The sequence below is a fragment of the Gopherus evgoodei genome, chromosome 2 (genome assembly GCF_007399415.2).
Source record: "Gopherus evgoodei ecotype Sinaloan lineage chromosome 2, rGopEvg1_v1.p, whole genome shotgun sequence".
Lineage (NCBI taxonomy): Eukaryota > Metazoa > Chordata > Testudines > Testudinidae > Gopherus > Gopherus evgoodei.
The window spans coordinates 260,020,823-260,040,866 of NC_044323.1; the positions used below are offsets into that span (position 1 = coordinate 260,020,823).

Below are 20,044 nucleotides of genomic sequence, written 5' to 3' on the forward strand. Positions count from 1 at the left end.
AATAAACCTATTTTATGTTGGAGTCAGCAAAAATAGGGATAAAATAAGAGGGTTCCCAAAAATTAAAAAAAAAAAAAACAGGACAACTTAGGCAAAAACTATTTCTGCAAAAAGGCTGGTAAAATGAATTTTGATGGCTGCCTTCTGGCTGAGCAATTTCACTTTGTAAAGGTGTGAAGAGAACTCTACATACCTGCCCTATAAATCTGTTTGGAAAATTATGAGTCAGGTTGTGTAAGTAAATATCAAATGACTGAATGAGCTTTGAAGTTATAGGTTCAGCTAGTTGTTACAATAAAAAGCACAGGCAGACAAAACACTCCCACACGGTTCTTCTGAAATCAAGAGTATCTGCTGTACTGGAGTCAAAACAATCAAGAAATGACTGGATTTTTAAGGGTATCATTCTTCTCCAGGCATAAGCCTACAGACTTCCACAAATTTGCTCTAAAAAGTGCCTCAGCAGAGCAATCCCACATGTTTTTCTCATGATCACCTACTTCACAGCCAGGTGCACTGAGTCCATTAGTGCCAATGAGGTGCAAAAAAATGCATTTACTTATTCAACAGAGCAAACACTGGTCACAAGCCTTGTTCTGAAGCACATGATCCCACAAAGGAACAGTGTGGTACAATGACAGATGTCAGAGGCAACCTTCTGTCACATACATTTTCAGTGGAGATGAAGCAACATGGTAGGAAGACAACACAAGGCTTCACAATATATTCAGAACTGAAAAGTTACCTTTACTGTTGGAAATGGTGTAATGGAGAACTTCATCCTATCCTACAATAGGTTCTTATTCTGCCCTCATCGACGTAGTATTGAGAATCTTCAAGCAGTGCGTTAGGCAACACGACTAAATTTTGTCATATGTGATTTAGTCTCCTCCTCTCATCCATGCCCCAGGGGAGAAGTTGTGCAGTGTAGTGTTTTGTTTAATATACACACTACTATGCATTTATGTCAGAGAAGACAAGGTGAAAGAATAACACCTTGCATTTGGAGTGGAACGTGGTGAGGTTTGTGATAGCCCTTAATTTGTGACACAGTTTATTCCACAGACAGACTAGTCACTGAGAAAGCATTGTCTCCTGCACAGACAAGCTTTATTCCTGTGGTAGAAAGTTCCACTGTGCCACAGAAGTCAAGTTGTTGACCGAGGTCCTCATCCTGGAGCTTTAAGCAGTCTCTTTAAACACTACTAAGCTCCTTGAAGATAAGGACTGAGACCTTGAACTTTACTCAATAGTCTCTGGAAAGCCAACATATAGAACAGAGGCCAGGTCTGATGGGCTCAAAGTAGCCAACATTGCTGAGAATGCAGTGCAGGGTTCTGTACTAGCTGGGAGTTTCTCCAAGGACTGATGTCTTCACGCCCAAGTACACTGCACTACTATCATACAGACAGAAGGTGATACGGCATATATAAGAACACTTGAGAACATGCCTTGAGAAGTCTAGGGAAGTGAAATGTCTTTGGAGCGAGTTCTACTTGATACACACCTTGTTTTCTTGGGAAGAGAAGGCCTTGTTTTTCAAGTCAGTGCCCAACAACATGATCGGGGTCCTGGAGTCCATCTATACCTGAAGCTAGCAGGTTGTTTGTGGAAACACAGCTTGAGAGCCTATTTTGTAAGAGCTTTACTGATGTGGGAAATATTGATAGTCATGATGTCCAGCAAGGATGGTCAACTGTTTATTTGAGGACTGTTTGCCTTTGAGACATTCTGGTCAGACCCTGCATTAGACTATGAAAACTGTGGCCGGAGTGGGGTGAGGAGGGGGCGAGGGGAGGGAGAGGATCAGGAATGATTTCAGGGAAACTCACTTTTGAATTTCAGGGCCCATGGCAACATCTGGACACAGATATTAAAGCCAAGACAGTTATTGTCTGTTCTGCTGGCTGTGCATGAGCTACTTAGACATAATGTGGATGGTACTGGAGCACTTCTAAGAACCTGCTTCTCTGACATACTTGCAAAATAAAAAGGGGGCAGGGAAAGCAAAAGCACAAAGATACAAGTTTTAGTTTACTAAATCAGTAAAATAGTTCCCTTTGACAGAAAGTTTCCCTATTCAGAGACCAGCGAGTCATGGGACCGGAAATGCAAATGATGCAATAAATCTGATGCTAACATTTTATCTTCTCTCTGTCTCTCACACATACATGTACATTGAGGGGTACTAGTGCAAATTTTAACAAAAAATTTAAGATTTCTCTCAAGACTTAATAGACTGAGTTGTTCAAGTTCCCCCACATGATTTCAAACCCAAGATGAGTGAACTCTATTACAGCTTTTATTTTTGGAGAAATATAAGCTATCAAAATATCTAAAATGCCAGGAGAACACAAGATTAGCAAATGTGCTTAATATAGTACCTGCCAATGTTTCTGAAACAATTCAACCTTGCCTCTGTGTTTTTGCCAGGCCTTGGCGTATAAAAACCTCGTTTCCCAGGTTGGTAGAATAGTGGTGCATTATCATCACCATCATCTGTATCATCTAATTCCATGTCCACCACACTGCGACTGGAGCCATGTCGCTTTCTATTTTCCTAGTACAAACGATTAAGAAGCTAATTTAGAATCTCAGTTAAAAATCAAACAAACATTTATCCTAATTTTTGTTACCCATTGAATACTGAAACCAGCTCACTATAGGACCAAAAGATTTTTGAGTCTCTCCATTTCAAAACACTGGTAATATTTGGCAATGGTGAATTTTTAAATAATTGAGCATTTACTTCATTATTTTGAAAAAACAACAAATCAAAGAAGCAGATTCTTTCAGCAAAGAATCAGTAAAAAACACCCTTCATTTTATTAGGGCTGTTGATTAATTGCAGTTAACTCACGTGATTAACTCAGAAAAATCAATCATCATTAATCGCACTGTTAAATAATAGAATACCAATTGAAATGTATTAAATATTTCAGTGTTTTTCTACATTTTCAAAAATATTGATTTCTATTACAGCACAGAATACAAATTGTACAGTGCTCACTTTGTATTATTTTTTATTACAAATATTTGCACTTTTAAAATGATAAAAGAAATAGTATTTTTCAATTCACCTCATACAAATACTGTGTATTAGAACAGCTGGACAAGCACAAGTCCATGGGGCTGGATGCGCTGCATCTGAGGGTGCTAAAGGAGTTAGCGGATGTGATTGCAGAGCCATTGGTCATTATCTTTGAAAACTCACGGTAATCAGGGGAGATCCCAGATGACTGGAAAAAGGCTAATGTAGTCCCCATCTTTAAAAAAGGAAGGAGGAGGATCCGGGGAACTACAGGCCAGTCAGCCTCACCTCAGTTCCTGGAAAAATCATGGAGCATGTCCTCAAGGAATCAATTTTGATGCACTTAGAGAAGAGGAAAGTAATCAGGAACAGTCAGCATGGATTCACCAAGGGCAAGTCATGCCTTACTAACCTAATTGCCTTCTATGACAACTGGCTCTGTGGATGAGGGGAAAGCAGTGGACGTGTTATTCCTTGACTTTAGCAAAGCTTTTGATACCATCTCCCACAGTATTCTTGCCAGCAAGTTGAAGAATTATGGGCTGGATGAATGGATTATAACGTGGACAGAAAGCTCGCTAGATCGTTGGGCTCAACGGGCAGTGATCAATGGCTCCATGTCTAGTTGGCAGCTCGTATCAAGCGGAGTGCCTCAAGGATCAGTCCTGGGATCGGTTTTGTTCAATATCTTCATTAACGATCTGGAGGATGGTGTAGACTGCACCCTCCACAAGTTTGCAGACTAAACTGGGTGGAGTGGTAGATACGCTGGAGGGTAGGGATAGGATATAGAGGGACCTAGACAAATTAGGACTGGGCCAAAAGAAATCTGATGGGGTTCAACAGGGACAAGTGCAGAATCCTGTAATTAGGACGGAAGAATCCCATGCACTACTACAGAGTAGGGACCAAGTGGCTAGGCAGCAGTTCTGCAGAAAAGGACCTAGCGGTTACAGTGGATGAGAAGCTGGATATGAGTCAACAGTGTGCCCTTGTTGCCAAGAAGGCTAACGGCATTTTGGGCTGTACAAGTAGGGGCACTGCCAGCAGATCAAGGGACATGATCATTCCCCTCTATTCGACATTGGTGAGGCCTCATCTGGAGTACTGTGTCCAGCTTTGGGCCCCACGCTGCAAGAACGATGTGGAAAAATTGGAAAGAGTCCAGTGGAGGGCAACAAAAATTATTAGGGGGCTGGAGCACATGACTTATGAGGAGAGGCTGAGGGAACTGGGATTGTTTAGTCTGCACAAGGGAAGACTGAGGGGGGATTTGACAGCTGCTTTCAACTACCTGAAAGGGGGTTCCAAAGGGAAGGATCTAGACTGTTCTCACTGGTACCAGATCTAGATCTAGACTGTTCTCACTGGTACCAGATGACAGAACAAGGAGTAATGGTCTCAAGTTGCAGTGGGGGGAAGTTTAGGTTGGATATTAGGAAAAACTTTTTCACTAGGAGGGTGGTGAAGCACTGGAATGGGTTATCTAGGGAGGTGGTGGAATGTCCTTCCTTACAGGTTTTTAAGGTCAGGTTTGACAAAGTCCTGGCTGGAATGACTGAGTTGGGGATTAGTCCTGCTTTGAGCAGGGAGTTGGACTAGATGAACTTCTGAGGTCCCTTCCAACCCTGATATTCTATGATTTATGATAAAGAGATGCACTACAGTACTTGTATTAGGTGAAGTGAAAAATACTATTTCTTTTGTTTTTTACAGTGCAAATATTTGCAATCAAAAATATAAATGAGCACTATACACTTTGTATTCTGTGTTGTAACGGAAATCAATATATGAAAATGTAGAAAACATCCAAAAATGTTTAAATAAATGGTATTCTATTAATCTTTTTGCACAATTAATCGCAATTGATTTGAATTAATTAATTAATTTTTTTAATCACTTGACAGCCCTACATTTTATGTGACAAGAGGAGATAACTAACTGAGGCAAAATGGCAGGTCATTTACAGGTTGTTACATTATTTATTTTTAAGAACATACATCTTTTTATGGCAAGTCAATATAACTTATCTTAAATTTCCTTCAGTTCACACATGAACCCGATGCAAAACAGATCCCTTACCTGTACCTTATCTGAGGAGTCTAGCAACCCAAGATCCAGGATACTGTCAGCTCCATTTTCCCTGGGGAGAAGAGGCAAGCCAAAATTTAATTTACCATTATCAATTAATAGACACATTTTGAGCTGGAATTAGAAGAAGAGTTATATTTTTTTTTAATGAAAAGTCAAAATAATAAAACTAGATACAATTCTGAAAACAGAATTTAGTAAAGAAACGTTTGAAAGGAACAAGACTGCCAATTCTTTATTATGCATGTATACAGCTGAGTTTCCTCAACTAATCTCTACAGCTGGACAGGAGAAACATTGTAAGCCATTGTAACCAGGTTGTGAAAACAAACCGTGTGAAGTGCAGTTTCTTGCCAATTTGGTTTTAAAGCAAAACACAAACAAGAATACCATATTATTATTTATATTACAGTAGAACCTAGATGCATAACCAAGATAATGGTCCCACTGTGCTAGGTACTGTGCATACACAATGTAAGAAGTAGCCCTTGCCTCAAAGAGTTTATCATCTAAAAAGACAAGGGAAACTGAGGGTACTAATATTAGGTAACCTGCTCAAGGCAAACAGGACATCTGTGACAGAGCAAGGAACTGAACCTAGTTCTGCTGGGTCCTAGATCACTGTCTTAAACCACAAGACCAGCCTTCCTTTTTTATTTGAATCTTTATTTATTCTTTACCTTCCATGTGCAATAATGAGTTCCATAGCCTCATCAACTCTTGCTCTAAGGGAATCTTCACTTGCTAGTAATAGAAGCAGCTGAGCAGGGGACAACTCCAGTAGCATACCTGTGATTTTGCTTGCAAATGCCTGGAAATAAGAGTTCAAGATCTTACTGTCCCATCATTCCTTCAGTGCTCTCACTTTCAAATATGGTTTTATGAAAATCTTAATACACCCAACATTTTTAAAACAAATTTGTGAGTCAAATGACAAGTTGTAGAAATACAAAACTAGAGAAAGTCACAAACGAGATACAGAAAAATACCCTTATAGAATTCAACTTTTTTAATAAGTCATGAATTTCACAAGCAAAAGATAAAGAAAATAAATCTTGAGTGAAAGATACCCATAGTAACAAAAACAATAGACTTAAATGTACTGCACAGATTGGTCTTACTGGTTGCATTGCTTGTACACGAGGGTAAAGCCTTTCTCCAAGGGCCTGTCGATGTGCTGGAAGAGGATCAGGATCATCACTAGGATTCCCTTCTGAGGCTGGTCTAAAGGGCCTTGTGTCAATGGAAAGCTGTCTTCTAAAGTCCCTTTAAAAATGACAGTTTACATCCCTCTTGGTTTATATTTTGTGAAACTTGATAAGAGTATGTTAGTTGCAAAGGAAGTTCTAGGATCATAATATTTATGTACAGACAAAATAGTACAGACCAGTTTGTACAATTGTAATATTCCATGTAGTTAGTTGGATATAAAGGTTTGCGAAGGGAACAGAGTTGAACTCTGTCGCTCTTTTGGGGAAACAAGGTGGACAACCCACCAAGTAACAATGGTGTTATTTGTAATGCATTTCTTGTCTTGGCAACTGCAATGACAGGAGTGATTTGTGAGATGAGGTTGAACAGCAGTCTTGTGATGCTGAAATGGGCTTATTCATTAGCGCATGTATTTATAAAACAAATCTCAAAAAAGAATATGGAAGTTAGTCAAAATAAGTGCTCGACTGTCTTGAAAGAGAGAAGCGTAGTATCCTCTCAGTTTGAAGAAAGTAAAGTCCAAAATTTAGAATAGAAATTCATCTATTTCAGTGGTTCTCAAACTTATTTGATCAGCTCCCCTAAATACATATACCACCACCAGGCTCTGAAGGCAAAGCAGAGAGCAGCATTTGCTGGCTGGGCGTCCAGTTCTGAAAGCAGTGCCGTGCCAGCAGCAGCACAGAAGGATGGCAATGTGAAAACTGATATTTGTCAATATCATTTTTCACAGCAGGCTTAGCGCCCCATTGCCACCCTTACTTCTGTGCTGCTGCTCCCACCCCAAAGTGAGGGATGTGGGGGGAGACAGAGAGCCTGAGCTTGGGCTGCCTACCCATGAGGGATTCGGGGTTGCAGGGGGGAAGCCCAGGTGGCAGGGCTTGGGCTGTCAGCCCTGGGACAGCAGGACTGCAGCTGTCCCCTTTATCCCTGCCTTCTGGGTGTGCATAGCCCTTCTGCATGAGGCCCAGCTGCCTGGGGCTGAAAGCCAGAGCTCTTTTCAAAAAACAAAACCACACAGCTCACACCTCTCTTGGGAGGTCTGCCCCACAGTTGGAGAATCGCTGACTTATTTCATAAAATACTTGTGACCAGGACATAATTACAGATAAATCACGTACCTATCCCTGTCTCTTCGAGAACCAGCTCGTAAGCCACTACTCCTCCTCATTTCCCTTTCTCGCTCCCTCTCCCGATCTCTCTCCCCTCTATTTCGCAATCTCTGCATCAGACCTGAAAAGGAAAAAAATGTTTTAAACTTCTCATACTTATACAATGCAGTGTACTCCAACCTCTTTATTCCATAGCTTGTGCAGGAAATGAGCACAATTTTAGTGGACTGGATGGCTTAGCAGATCGCAATGGGATTCAAACTTCAATCTAGTTAATAGTTTATTTTACAACTTTTGAAGTCTTATGCCAGGTATATCGTTTCAAATACTAAGGATGTGTTTTCTGTATCACAGACTAGGTTATTAACCTGTTTCAAATGGTGGTTTCCTGTTAAAGGGTTAAATCACTATTATATGTACTTCAAGGCCTGGTCTACACTATAGCATTAGGTCGATGTAAGCTGCCTTAAGTCGACCTAATTATGTCCGTGAACACACTACAGCATTGCTCCCACCAATGTAAGTGCCCTGCTACACCAACATAACCACCTCCATGAGGGCTTATGTTGGTGTAGTTAAGGCGACACAGTGTCCCTGTAGACTCTGCGTTGTTACATCTATTGGCAGTCATTCTTGTAAATTTACAAGAAAGCTGACTCCACAGTTGGGCTGCTGCCTGGTCTCTGATCCAAGTTGGGCTGCCGCCCAGGCTCCCCATTCCTGGCGGCGAGTTGAGGCGGATGGGGCAGCTAGGTTTCCCACAGGAAGCTGGACACAAAACTGAGAGCTCTGGCTCTCAGTCCCCCTCACTGCCATTCTTAAGTCAGGGGAAGCACTCCTGGGGCTGGTCCAGACTGGGGGGGGGAAATCGATCTTAGATACGCAACTTCAGCTACGTGAATAACGTAGCTGAAGTCGAATATCTAAGATCGGATTACTCACCGTCCAGACGGCGCGGGATCGATGTTCGCGGCTCTCCGTGTCGATTCCGGAACTCCGTTGGGGTTGATGGAGTTCCGGAATAGATATAAGTGCGCTCGGGGATCGATATATCGCGTCTAGATTAGACGCGATATATCGATCCCCGAGCAATCGATTTTAACCCGCCGATATGGCAGGTAGTCTGGACGTGGCCCTGGTGAGGACGTACATCGACAGAAGAACGTCAGCATGGACATGAACGACCCTCAATAATTACTACAGTGCCTGAAAGTTGACTTAACATAGGTTGATTTAAGTTTAAAGTGTAGATATGCCCTGAGAGATTATAAAATACAGGGGTTAGGCAGAAACAGCATTTATGGAAATTGGATTTGTGTACAGAGTCAGAGGAGGTGATATTTCATTCAGAGCAGCTGGATGTTTCTGCTAAAGCGATCAATTGAATTTTTGACATGGACTTTACAAAGTCATTAGGAATCAGTTAACACACAACTAAGATAAACAGAGAAAGTTTGTAAGTTCAGATCAAACGTAGAACTATACACAAACTCCAACTAAAATTATCCGAGCGGAGGTTCTAAGAGGGATTGTGGGGAAACAGAGCCATTCTTATCATAGAATCGTAGGACTGGAAGGGACCTCAAGAGGTCATCTAGTTTAGTCCCCTGCACTCATGTTAGTACTAAGTATTCTAGTTCTATTATCCTGACCCCCAAATACTGTGTAGGTAAGGAACAGCTGTACAGTGACTCCAATGACACTACTATTACGTCTACAGACTTTGGTAGTAGACGATTAGTCTGAATCTCACAGTGATGTTCTCCAGTCCTCTGCGCTGCTCCAGTCACACCAAACTATCCAAGTAGAGTTGCTATGCAAGCTGCTCCCACCACAGCAAACCCACAGTGGCTCCATTACATTTAGGATCTTTTACCTCAGCTATGTCGGTAAGCATGCAGCTCCTAGAGTTATTTTAGTCTTCCTGAAGACTCAGCATTGCACCAGCACAAGTTCAGCATCTCTAGGAAATTGCAAGAACTAGATATTCCCCTTCCCGCCATGAAAAATTTAGTTTCTGCAGAAACTGAACTTAAATTTCTACAAGAGAAGTGCTGGTACAGCACACCACTTCATCCCTGAGATATGAGTGAAGTGAGACTTGATGGAATGGTCATGGGCTATAAAGCCTTCCACATTTCAATTGTCTGTTCATAACCATATTGGCAATGTGCAAATATAGTAGATACTCATGGCTAATTTATATTCTAAGAGAAGTAAGTTGACGGTTTTCATCTGCTTCTAAGTGGACAAATAAATACTAAATCAGTATCCCTTTTTGGCAATTTTGGCCAAGAGGTAAAGAATTGAATGGATGTACCCTTTCAGGCTGGAGAAAGTTCCTTCAGGACAAGGCTGATGCACATTTTCAGGGAATCGAGGGGAGAAGTTATAGCCACTAGTTATTTCTGGTTTTTCTAATGTATATTGAACTTTTAGCAAACAGAGTTAATATTCCAAAGTGAAAAGCGTGTCCACAGTTATGATTAATGGTAGCCATGGAATACCTTCTCTATGGTACTTACTTGTATGGGTACCCTTGTTGGCATTCTGGATGCAGTCTAGGTTTGGCAGTTTCTCATTTGATAGAAAAGCCTGTGCGATGGCAGTATAAAAACTTCGTGCTACACCACTGCCTTCTCCTGGCTCATCCTTAAATGTAACTTTTACTCTGTGCACAGCCATTGGAGTTGTAGCACATCTGCGACCAAAATGATTGTTGAGCTGCCTCATCGTCTGCTGAATTAGAAGATCTCTATCTCGATCAACCTAGCAAATACATAGGCTAAATTAAGGTTTACCCTTCTGTAACTACTGCCACAGCAAAAGAACAAATATTAATTTCAGCTTTAAATGTTATTTCAAGAGGATTTTTAGTATTTCAGAATAAAAGTTCCCATGAAATACTATGATTGGAAGGAGTTACCAGAAGAAGGAATCCATAACACTACACAGTAATTGCAGCTCAGCACTATTCAGTGCACCGGAAATCCCTGCCTTGAAAAGTGTTCCAAAATGTTTGCTTACAGAGTTTGAAAAATAACTTTATATCAAATTACTAAAACACAGATTACTGTAGTGTGTGTTAAAATCTTTAACAGAATATAAAATTATAATATGATGTTTTTTTCATTGCATTCAACTTTTAATTAAGTTATAAATCAGAAAAAAAAACTTATTTTTCACCTCTAATGTTAAATCCCTGGATTGCTGGTTTCTAAGTTTTTCCATTTCTCTGCGGAATTTTGATTCTTTTACTTCAAAGCCACCTAATTCAGTCAAGATCTTTAAAAAAAGAAAATAATAAGTTAGTTGTAGAATGTAAACAAACAAAATGCGGTCTACGATCTTCCACACAGAAAATACATACCGATCCAGGCTCTGCTCCAACATCTTCCATGAACACTCTGCCAAACAGTTCTAAAGAAAGGCGCCAGCGTCCTAACAACATATCATGAGAAATAACCATTCCCATGAAACTACACTGGGGCCTGGTAGAACAGGGAGAAAAAACAAACCTGTAATACTTAAAAAATGCAAACACTAAGTTAACCTCTGATATTACTCAGTTGTATATTTTTACTTTTGTTTAATCACTGCATTCAGAATAATTCCCTGATTTTCTAGCACCTAGAAACAGGAGCTTCAGGTCAGCTCATGTTCTAGTTTGAACTGAAAGTTTAAATGTAGAGACTCAGAAACTAGATATTGTTTTCACCTCTCTTTAAACATTAAATCATTTGTTGTTAAGATCTGGACAAAATTTAAACTTTAACTGGCATTGTAAATTATTAATGACAGCCGTCACCTATAACAAAAGTTTTAAGTGATAAAACTGAAAGCTACAATAAGGGATATGATTTTGCCGTAAGAGCTCCTGAAAAATACAACTCAGAAATCAGCTCACATGCAATTTATGGCATTTCTCCTAGTTAAGTAATACATAGGAGATGGAGTAGATGAGCTTTCACAAATTACTATTCATTGCACAAAGCTGGCAAGAAATACTTCAAAGCCTACCCAATTAAATACATCTATGCCTACCAAGTTGGTGATTATCATTTATTTATTTTTTAAAATAATGGAGGGGTAAGCAGCTGTCCACTTTATGTCTAATTTTCAAATCCTTCCTAACTTCTCCAAAGAGACACCACTCTTCCTGAAATTCTGCATATCATCTCAGGATACGCTTTTTCAGGAAACTGTGTAAAAGTCAGAGTTTTAAAGTTGTTACAAAACTAGCTTTGTTTACTTCAACATTATTCTAATACTTTTCCCCATTCATCATCTCTTCAGATGGGCTGGCCTAGAAACTCCAGATTTATTTTGCTAATCTAACTGTGAATTGCCTTTTAGGATTTTTTTTTTTTTTTGGAGGGCGTGTATGTGAGATGAGTGAGGAGTGTTAGAAACTGAATTTAAGTGCAAAAAGAGCATCAATTTTAAAAAGCATTTATAGATATATAAAAAATGACCTTATGACTCCAGTTGCTGAGCTGAGCCAGAAGCAAGAGTGTGGGAGTGGAGAGGGGGCATATGGAGGAGTGACACGGAAATACAATTTCAGATTTAGAAATGGAGGTTTTGGGAGAGGGGGTCAACAGAAGGGGTCATATGTAGAGGAAAGAAAAAGTGGTGCATCATGGGAAAATTAAAGGGATAACAGAACCACAGAGAAGAACATCACAGAAGATGGCACAGAAGTGGGTGCAGGACAATAGGAATGTTACAGGATGCACGTTCAGGGAATGTGTCTTACTTGCCAACCCAACATAACTGTATGGTACCCAAAACAACTACACAATTCATTAACAAAAACATAACTATTTCCTAAACTAGGCTAAGGAATGCATCAGCGACGTCTTATCACTTAGAAAATATATTCTGTCTTCCAAGTAATTCTTCTACTTCAAAAACCCCTCAAAAATAGGAAAGTTCTGAGGTGAACCACTTTTCTCATGCCATATAGTCCTTTACTTTCTATCTCACCATGCAAGTAACTTCTCCCTATCCAGTCTCAACAATGTCCCCTTTGCATATATACATACATAAAGTTAAAATTACTAGGGGATTGGAAGATTGCATTTCTTTATGAAGAAATCAGTTTCCAAAGCACTTTAAAATATGGTATTTTACTACTATTATTCATTACAAACAGTAAACATACTAATTAGCCACATCTACATATATTTAAACAACAGACTATATTTCATAATTTCAAGGAGAATGTTTACCTGTGCATTGATAAAAATATTACTCAAACATAAAATGTATGGCACTCTGATCTATGCTAATTAATCCTGTGAATTATGTAGTTATGAAATATTGAGCTCTAAGTTTCATATTATTTCTTATATATGTACACACACATTATTTCAGAACACAGCAAAGGAACACAATTTAGGTTCAATGAGGAGTTGTAATTTGCATGGTGAGATAGGAAGAAAAGGAGTACACACACTCCCTAGGTTACACAAGACCCAACGTACAAATATCCGCACTTACGGAAAAAGTTCCATAAGCCAGAAATAGCATTTTTGAGTTGCAGAAATTTTTGCGTAATGCACGGGTATACGTTTCCGACTTACGCAAAATTTGAGTTAAGCAAGGCTTTCTGGAACGGAATCATTGTGTAAGTCAGAGAGTGTTTGTATGAGCAAAGCTGCTGCATCCCTTAGCTGTTCATTTTCAAACATATTTATTAAATTTAAATTTAACTTAAATTAAAAATGTTTTATTTAAATTTATTTGAATTAAAAAACCAAACAAACAAAAACAACACGTAAGTAGAGGAATTATTCTATAGAAAGTATAACATTTTTAGGTGTTAAGCGGACTTCACTGCTATACATTTCAATATTAACAATTTCATAACGACATGGTTTTTGTGGATTTTTTTTAGTGCTTTTGGTGCTATAAAAGATCCTGGATCATTACTTTAGAGACCAAAATCTCATCTAGAAGAGGTAGCAAAACAAACTGAGTACCAGCTTGTCCACCCTTCCTACGTACCTCAATCTTCTCTTCTGGAGGGCACTAATAATGAAGGCAGTTGAATCTCTAAGCCCATCAAATGATCTTTTGTACCCAAATGAGACTCTCAGTACAGAGAGTAATAGTGCCAATTCCTGCGTGGAACGTGGCTACCTAGAAAGTCAATTAATCCTCCTCTGGACACAAACTATGTAAAAAGTAAAAGGCTTCCACTCCAGTTCATCTTCCTATCCACCTCTGCTCATCTGTCTGTACTACTTTGCATCCAACCAACTTTGAAACTGTTTCAGAAGAGTCTTGAGTATTTTTCAGTCTCTAAGTACTTCCAATAGTTTCTTACTAAAGGTTTGAAACGCCGTAAGATTATATGCTAATTTAGCACTATTTTATAGAACAATTCTATTTTACTCCTTGAGTACCTGAATGATGTAAGAGGTGGCCCTTCACTCTCTGTCAGTCCTATCTCTGCCAGCAAGCTGCTTTTCAGCTGTGCTGCAAGATCATGAGCTGAAGGCCCTGGTTTTGAAGTCTCAGATTCTTCTGTCGGCACATTTTGTTCCTCTCCTTCCTTCTTCTGCCGATTTTGCATGCTCATAACATTTTTTAAATTGGCTGCATAAGACATTTTGGTTGGAAGAACCTAAACAAGGAGATGTCATTTAATTACATTTTAAAAACAGACCATGAACTTTTTCAAATTAGACATCCTGAAGGAAATAAAAAAACTGAACACTGTCCTTCATGAGCAGATGAATACGCTTCTACCACAATTTTAGTGTGTAAAATTTTAGAAGACCCTTTGTGTAATTTTCCTGTTGATTTTTTTTATTTATACAGAACTTCACTTAATATATGATAGACTTAGCTTGTCCACAGACCACACACTGCAGAATTTCGAGCACAAAGGCACTTCAAGATGGCAACAGTTCAGGCTCTGGGTGATCGTAATAGGACATTCCAGAGGTGGGAATTTTTTATTCCCTTTTCCTCTCAAATAGTCTTGATTTATTAGCATTTCAATTAAATCCCCCAAAATTACTGTAGCCTTGAAAAAATAATCAGAGCATGCACTTGATTATTAAAAGGTATCTATTTAAAATAAGTTGTTTTTTCAAACAGGTAAAAATATATTATGAACACACTTTTGTAAGTTTTAAAATTTTACCAGGCTATTTTAGATCCACCACTATTTTAAAAGTTATCGTCATGCTTTTCCTGTGGTGAAGCATTCACAACAACTGTCTTATTTGTTTTAAAGGGATTACATTGTATTAGCAGCTTTCATAAGCCACATACTTTGAAATAAAACAAAACTCCTGTAACCGTACCTCAAGGCAGTTTCTATCCACTGTAACTTCCATTAAGCATTTCCCACTGTTGGCAGAGGATGAATATAAACCCTGACTTGGACGGCCAAATAGATCTTCTTTTCTAGCATTTGGCTGAAAATTAATAGAAGCACGCTAAGTAAACAACATACTTTAGTTAGAAATGAAAAACAAACTACAAATAAGTGTCCTCAAGCATACAGTCTCTGGTGTCACCTGTAGAAGATGTGGCTGGTCTGCCAGGGGGATGGCTTCCGCCAGAGGAACTTCAAATGGATTGGGTGGAATACAACCAAGGAACGTCATGGAGTCTGACCGTCGGAAGAATGGATGGTTTTGGCCAGTTTCCGCTGGGAGGGAGTCATCATCCTTGTCATTAAGTGTAGCACCTAAATATCAGAAAAGTTTTTACTCTTAAAAAACCTTAGGAAAGGTTATACAAAATTTACCTTAAGAGTACATTAAGGATGAGAAGTGAAGGATTTAAAAGCCAAGAAATGCCAAAGATGAAATTAAATATACTAGAGGATCACACATTTTGTAGCTTATGTAAGATGAACTGGTAATTGGTAGGAGGGACAAGAACACAGTCTCTATCCCTAAACCTGCAGTAATTTTACAAGATACTGCCAGTAAACCTAAATTTTATTAAGGCCTTTGAGCTGTTCCTCTTCGTTGTTCCCCTTGACAGTGCCATTTGTTGCTGCAGGCAGAAGTCTGAACAGTAGCACTGTTACATCAGGAGGTAACTCAACCAGTCACTCCTTTCATTCCCTTCAGTTACCCTAAACCTAACCCTGCTGGGCTGCTCTGGTCACCTCTCCCTTTGACTGTGCCCATTCAGTGCTGCCACTGTTCAGATGAATTAGAACAGTTTTGACTGGGCAAAGATAATGATCTTACCTGAGCCAGGAACAGTGTGGAGAAGCAAGTCCCACACAGTTTGGGATCACCATGAAGAAGCCTAACATATCAGACTTCCTGATCTTTTTATAATTGAATACAACAGGCAGAGAAAAGGTTAGCAACTTCCCTTACGGTCACAAATCAGTTGCAGGGCTGGAAATACATTCCAGATCTCCTGTCTCCCCAGTCTGAAGTCATGTCAGTTGAACCATGCAATACCTAACTGGCATTTAAATGGCACCACACTGTATCTGAGCACTGGTATTTTAAATTGGGTGCAGAACAACAAGCCTGCACCTTCTCTCCCCACACTCATTCACTTGGGAAAATAATCCAAACAAATCACTCAGTTTATGTATTCTGTATTCTTGCACAATGATACTTTCCCAGTTGTGCTAGCAACAATTTGTACCAACTTGGAATCATGAGTCCTGATCAAGTTCCAACTTTTGTTACCACTGTAAAAATAATATAGAAATAACTCAGCTGCAATCATCTCTCTCTACTGTGAGGGGGGCATCGAACAGGAAGACACACACACTTAGAAGATGGACGAAATTTTGTAAAGTGATACCTGTAAGTGGGTTATTACTAAAAACAAAGAGCTTTACTTCAATATTTGTTTGTTCCGTCCCACCATTTTACATGGTATATTGAAGTAGCAAAATTCCCACCCAGAAAAAAAAAAGTGTAGTTAAAGCTTTATTAAGTAGAGCCCTGTGCAAATACAAATTTTGTATCTGCAGCCAATCCGCAAAAATGGTCTGCAGATATCTACATATGCAGATATCCGTGGATATAAAGCAGATAGCCACAGATTTGCGGGGCTCTACTATTAAGCCAAAGGGGAAAAAGCATAAAGGATGTCCCATCTTGATATATGGCAGAAATTCTCTCTCATACTAACTTTGATTTGTGTCATCATCATTTTCATGTTCTGAATCTTCGTTGTCAAGACCCAGTTCCAAGAGCTCCCGAGTCCTGTAAGAGAATAATCAGTCAGTCGTCTTGAAGAAATCATTTTGAAAATATAACACTAATATCATGCAATAAAAATGATAGAATAATTAAAGGGTGGTTAGCCTACCATATGTGTAGTTCTCTGAAGTTGGTGCCCTCCTAACGTCAGCCTAACTGGCCTCCATTGTGTTATACTGGGAGTTGACTCACAAAGTTTGAAGGCATTTCTTGACTACTCTTCGACACACTCCCACCCCACCCTCCACTGATGCACTCCTGATTACTACCTAAACTGAGCAGCAGTTTCAAAAACTCAATTGGATGCGGGGGACGGAGAGGAGATAAATATAAGGGGTTCAATTGCTTTATATAAAGAGAAAAGGAATTATCATTTGCGTTAGGTTACAGAAGGGTTGTACAGTGGATACCACTGTCAAAATTATGACAGATCAGATACCTACAGGAGAAAGCTAAGATCTATAAATCCTCTCTGAGACATTTTAGTACTAAAAAATTGCATCTACAGCACACAGTTAAAAATGTACTCAAAATGTACTCTTTTGGCATGTAACTTAAAAAGTATGTCAAATCAGTGACAAATAGTTAACCCGGGGTAGGCAACCTATGGCACGTGTGCCAAAGGCGGCACATGAGCTGATTTTCAGTGGCACTCACACTGCTCAAGTCCTGGCCACCGGTCTGGAGGCTCTGCATTTTAATTTAATTTTAAATGAAGTTTTCTAAACATTTTAAAAACCTTATTTAACTTTACATACAACAATAGTTAAGTTATATATTACAGACTTCTAGAAAGAGACCTTCTAAAAATATTAAAATGTATCACTGGCACATGAAAAAGACGGTTACTCACCTTGTAACTGGTGTTCTTCGAGATGTGTTGCTCATATCCATTCCAGGTAGGTGTGCGCGCCGCGCGTGCATGTTTGCCGGAAACTTTTTTACCCTAGCAACTCCAATGGGCCGGCAGGTCGCCCCCTAGAGTGGCGCCGCTATGGCACTTGATATATACCCCTGCTGGCCCGCCCGCTCCTCAGTTCCTTCTTGCCGGCTACTCCGACAGTGGGGAAGGAGGGCGGGTGTGGAATGGATATGAGCAACACATCTCGAAGAACACCAGTTACAAGGTGAGTAACCGTCTTTTCTTCGAGTGAATTGCTCATATCCATTCCAGGTAGGTGAATCCCAAGCCTTACCTAGGCGGTGGGGTCAGAGTGAGAAGTCGCAGCCTGGAGCACTGCAGAGCCAAAGGCCGCATCATCTCTGGACTGCTGAACCAGGGCGTAATGGGAAGCAAATGTGTGGACCGATGACCAGGTCGCTGCCCTACAAATCTCTTGGATCGGCACGCGGGCAAGGAAAGCCAGTGATGACGCCTGTGCTCTGGTGGAGTGAGCAGTCACACGACCCGTCGGAACGTGGGCCAGGTCATAACAGGTCCTGATATAGGAGGTAACCCAGGAAGATATCCTCTGCGAGAAAATCGGTAGTCCCTTGACCCGGTCCGCTACCGCCACGAATAACTGGGGGGACTTGCGGAATGGTTTGGTCCTGTCCACATAAAATGCTAGCGCCCGACGGACATCTAGCGAGTGGAGCTGTTGCTCCCTGTGGGACGAATGGGGCTTTGGGAAAAAGACGGGGAGGAAGATCTCCTGGTTAATGTGGAAAGCTGAGACCACCTTGGGAAGAAAGGCAGGGTGTGGTCTCAGCTGCACCTTGTCTTTATGGAAGACCGTATACGGGGGATCTACTGTGAGGGCCCGTAGTTCCGACACCCGTTTAGCTGAGGTGATGGCCACTAGGAAGGCGGTCTTCCAAGAGAGATAGAGCAGGGAGCAAGTAGCTAACGGCTCAAATGGAGGACCCATGAGCCGAGTTAGGACCAGGTTGAGATCCCATGAGGGGGCAGGAGGGCGGATCTGTGGATAGAGACATTCCAGTCCCTTCAGGAATCTCGCCACCATAGGGTGGGAGAAGACAGAACGTCCGTCCCCTCCAGGATGAAACGTGGAGATAGCCGCTAGGTGAACCCGAAGGGACGACAACGCCAGACCCTGGGCTTTAAGGGACCAGATCTAGTCCAGAATAGTGGTGATGGGAATCTCCATAGGGTGAAGACCTTTCTCCGAACACCAACAGGAGAAACGCTTCCACTTAGCCGAGTAAGTAGCCCTGGTGGAAGGCTTTCTACTGCCCAGGAGAACCTCCCGAACCGGGGTAGAGCAGCGTAACTCTGAGCCTGTCAACCACGCAGGAGCCATGCCGTAAGGTGCAGAGACCGAAGGTCCGAGTGACAGAGCCTGCCGTGGTCCTGGGTGATCAGGTCCGGATGTAGGGGCAGGGCAACTGGGTTGGCTACTGAGAGGTCCAGCAACATGGGGTACCAATGTTGTCTGGCCCACGCTGGAGCTATCAGAATCACATGAGCTCTGTCTCTGCGCACCTTGAGGAGGACCCTGTGTATCAGCGGAATGGGAGGGAACGCGTAAAACAGGTGGGGTCGCCCATGGGATCAGGAAGGCATCCGCTATAGACCCGGGCTCCCGACCCTGAAAGGAGCAGAATGTTCGACATTTCCTGTTCTCCCTGGATGCGAAGAGGTCCATCCGGGGACGACCCCACCTCTAGAAAAGTGAGAGAGCGACGTCTGGGCGGAGGGACCACTCGTGCGAGCGGAAGGACCTGCTCAGTCGATCCGCTAGAGTGTTTCATACTCCCGGGAGATAGGAGGCAGAAAGGTGAACGGCATGGGCTATACAAAACTCCCAGAGACGTATCGCCTCGAGACATAGGGGAGAGGACCTGGTGCCGCCCTGCTTGTTGATGTAGAACATGGTCGTCGTGTTGTCGGTGAACACCGCGACACAACAACCTTGAAGGTGATGGACGAACGCTTGACAAGCAAGACGGACCGCTCTCAACTCCCGTATGTTGATGTGGAGGTCCAGCTCTTGAGGGGTCCACAGGCCCTGAGTTCTCCAGGCGCCGCAGTGCGCCCCCCAGCCCAGATCTGAGGCGTCCGTAGTCAGGGATGCCGAGGGCTGGGGCGGATGAAACGGGAGCCCCGCACAGACTACGGACTGGTCCAGCCACCACCGAAGGGAGTCCAGTACCCTTTGGGGAACGGTGACAACTGTGTCCAACGAATGTCTGGCCGGCCGGTACTGCGCAATGAGCCAAGATTGAAGAGGGCTCATGCGGAGTCGGGCATACGCTGTCACGAATGTACAGGCCGCCATATGTCCCAGGAGGGCCAGACATGTTCTTAGAGAGGTCAGCAGGGCCGCCTGCAAGCACAGAATGATGGCCGACAGCGACTGGAACCTGGGCAAGGGTAGCAAGGCCCTGGCTAGGGTAGAGTCCAGAACGGCCCCGATTAACTCTATCCT

At 41.6% G+C, this 20,044-nt stretch overlaps 1 protein-coding gene across 12 annotated transcripts in view; it reads right to left on the bottom strand.

Annotated features, from left to right (window-relative positions):
- Window positions 1–20,044, bottom strand: part of UBR5 (ubiquitin protein ligase E3 component n-recognin 5) — a 160,715-nt gene that overhangs the window by 7,312 nt on the left and 133,359 nt on the right. For 8 of the 12 annotated variants that reach the window (XM_030553626.1, XM_030553617.1, XM_030553620.1 and 5 more), the window contains 12 exons: window positions 16,582–16,655; window positions 14,985–15,157; window positions 14,769–14,903; window positions 13,860–14,080; window positions 10,817–10,937; window positions 10,633–10,731; window positions 9,972–10,215; window positions 7,456–7,567; window positions 6,244–6,388; window positions 5,803–5,933; window positions 5,114–5,174; window positions 2,385–2,560 (listed from right to left, as the gene is read on the bottom strand). In XM_030553626.1, coding sequence (XP_030409486.1) covers window positions 2,385–2,560; window positions 5,114–5,174; window positions 5,803–5,933; window positions 6,244–6,388; window positions 7,456–7,567; window positions 9,972–10,215; window positions 10,633–10,731; window positions 10,817–10,937; window positions 13,860–14,080; window positions 14,769–14,903; window positions 14,985–15,157; window positions 16,582–16,655 — 1,692 coding nt within the window. The remainder of the gene's footprint in view (window positions 1–2,384; window positions 2,561–5,113; window positions 5,175–5,802; window positions 5,934–6,243; window positions 6,389–7,455; window positions 7,568–9,971; window positions 10,216–10,632; window positions 10,732–10,816; window positions 10,938–13,859; window positions 14,081–14,768; window positions 14,904–14,984; window positions 15,158–16,581; window positions 16,656–20,044) is intronic. The other 4 variants (XM_030553625.1, XM_030553624.1, XM_030553621.1 and 1 more) reach the window with 2 other exon arrangements.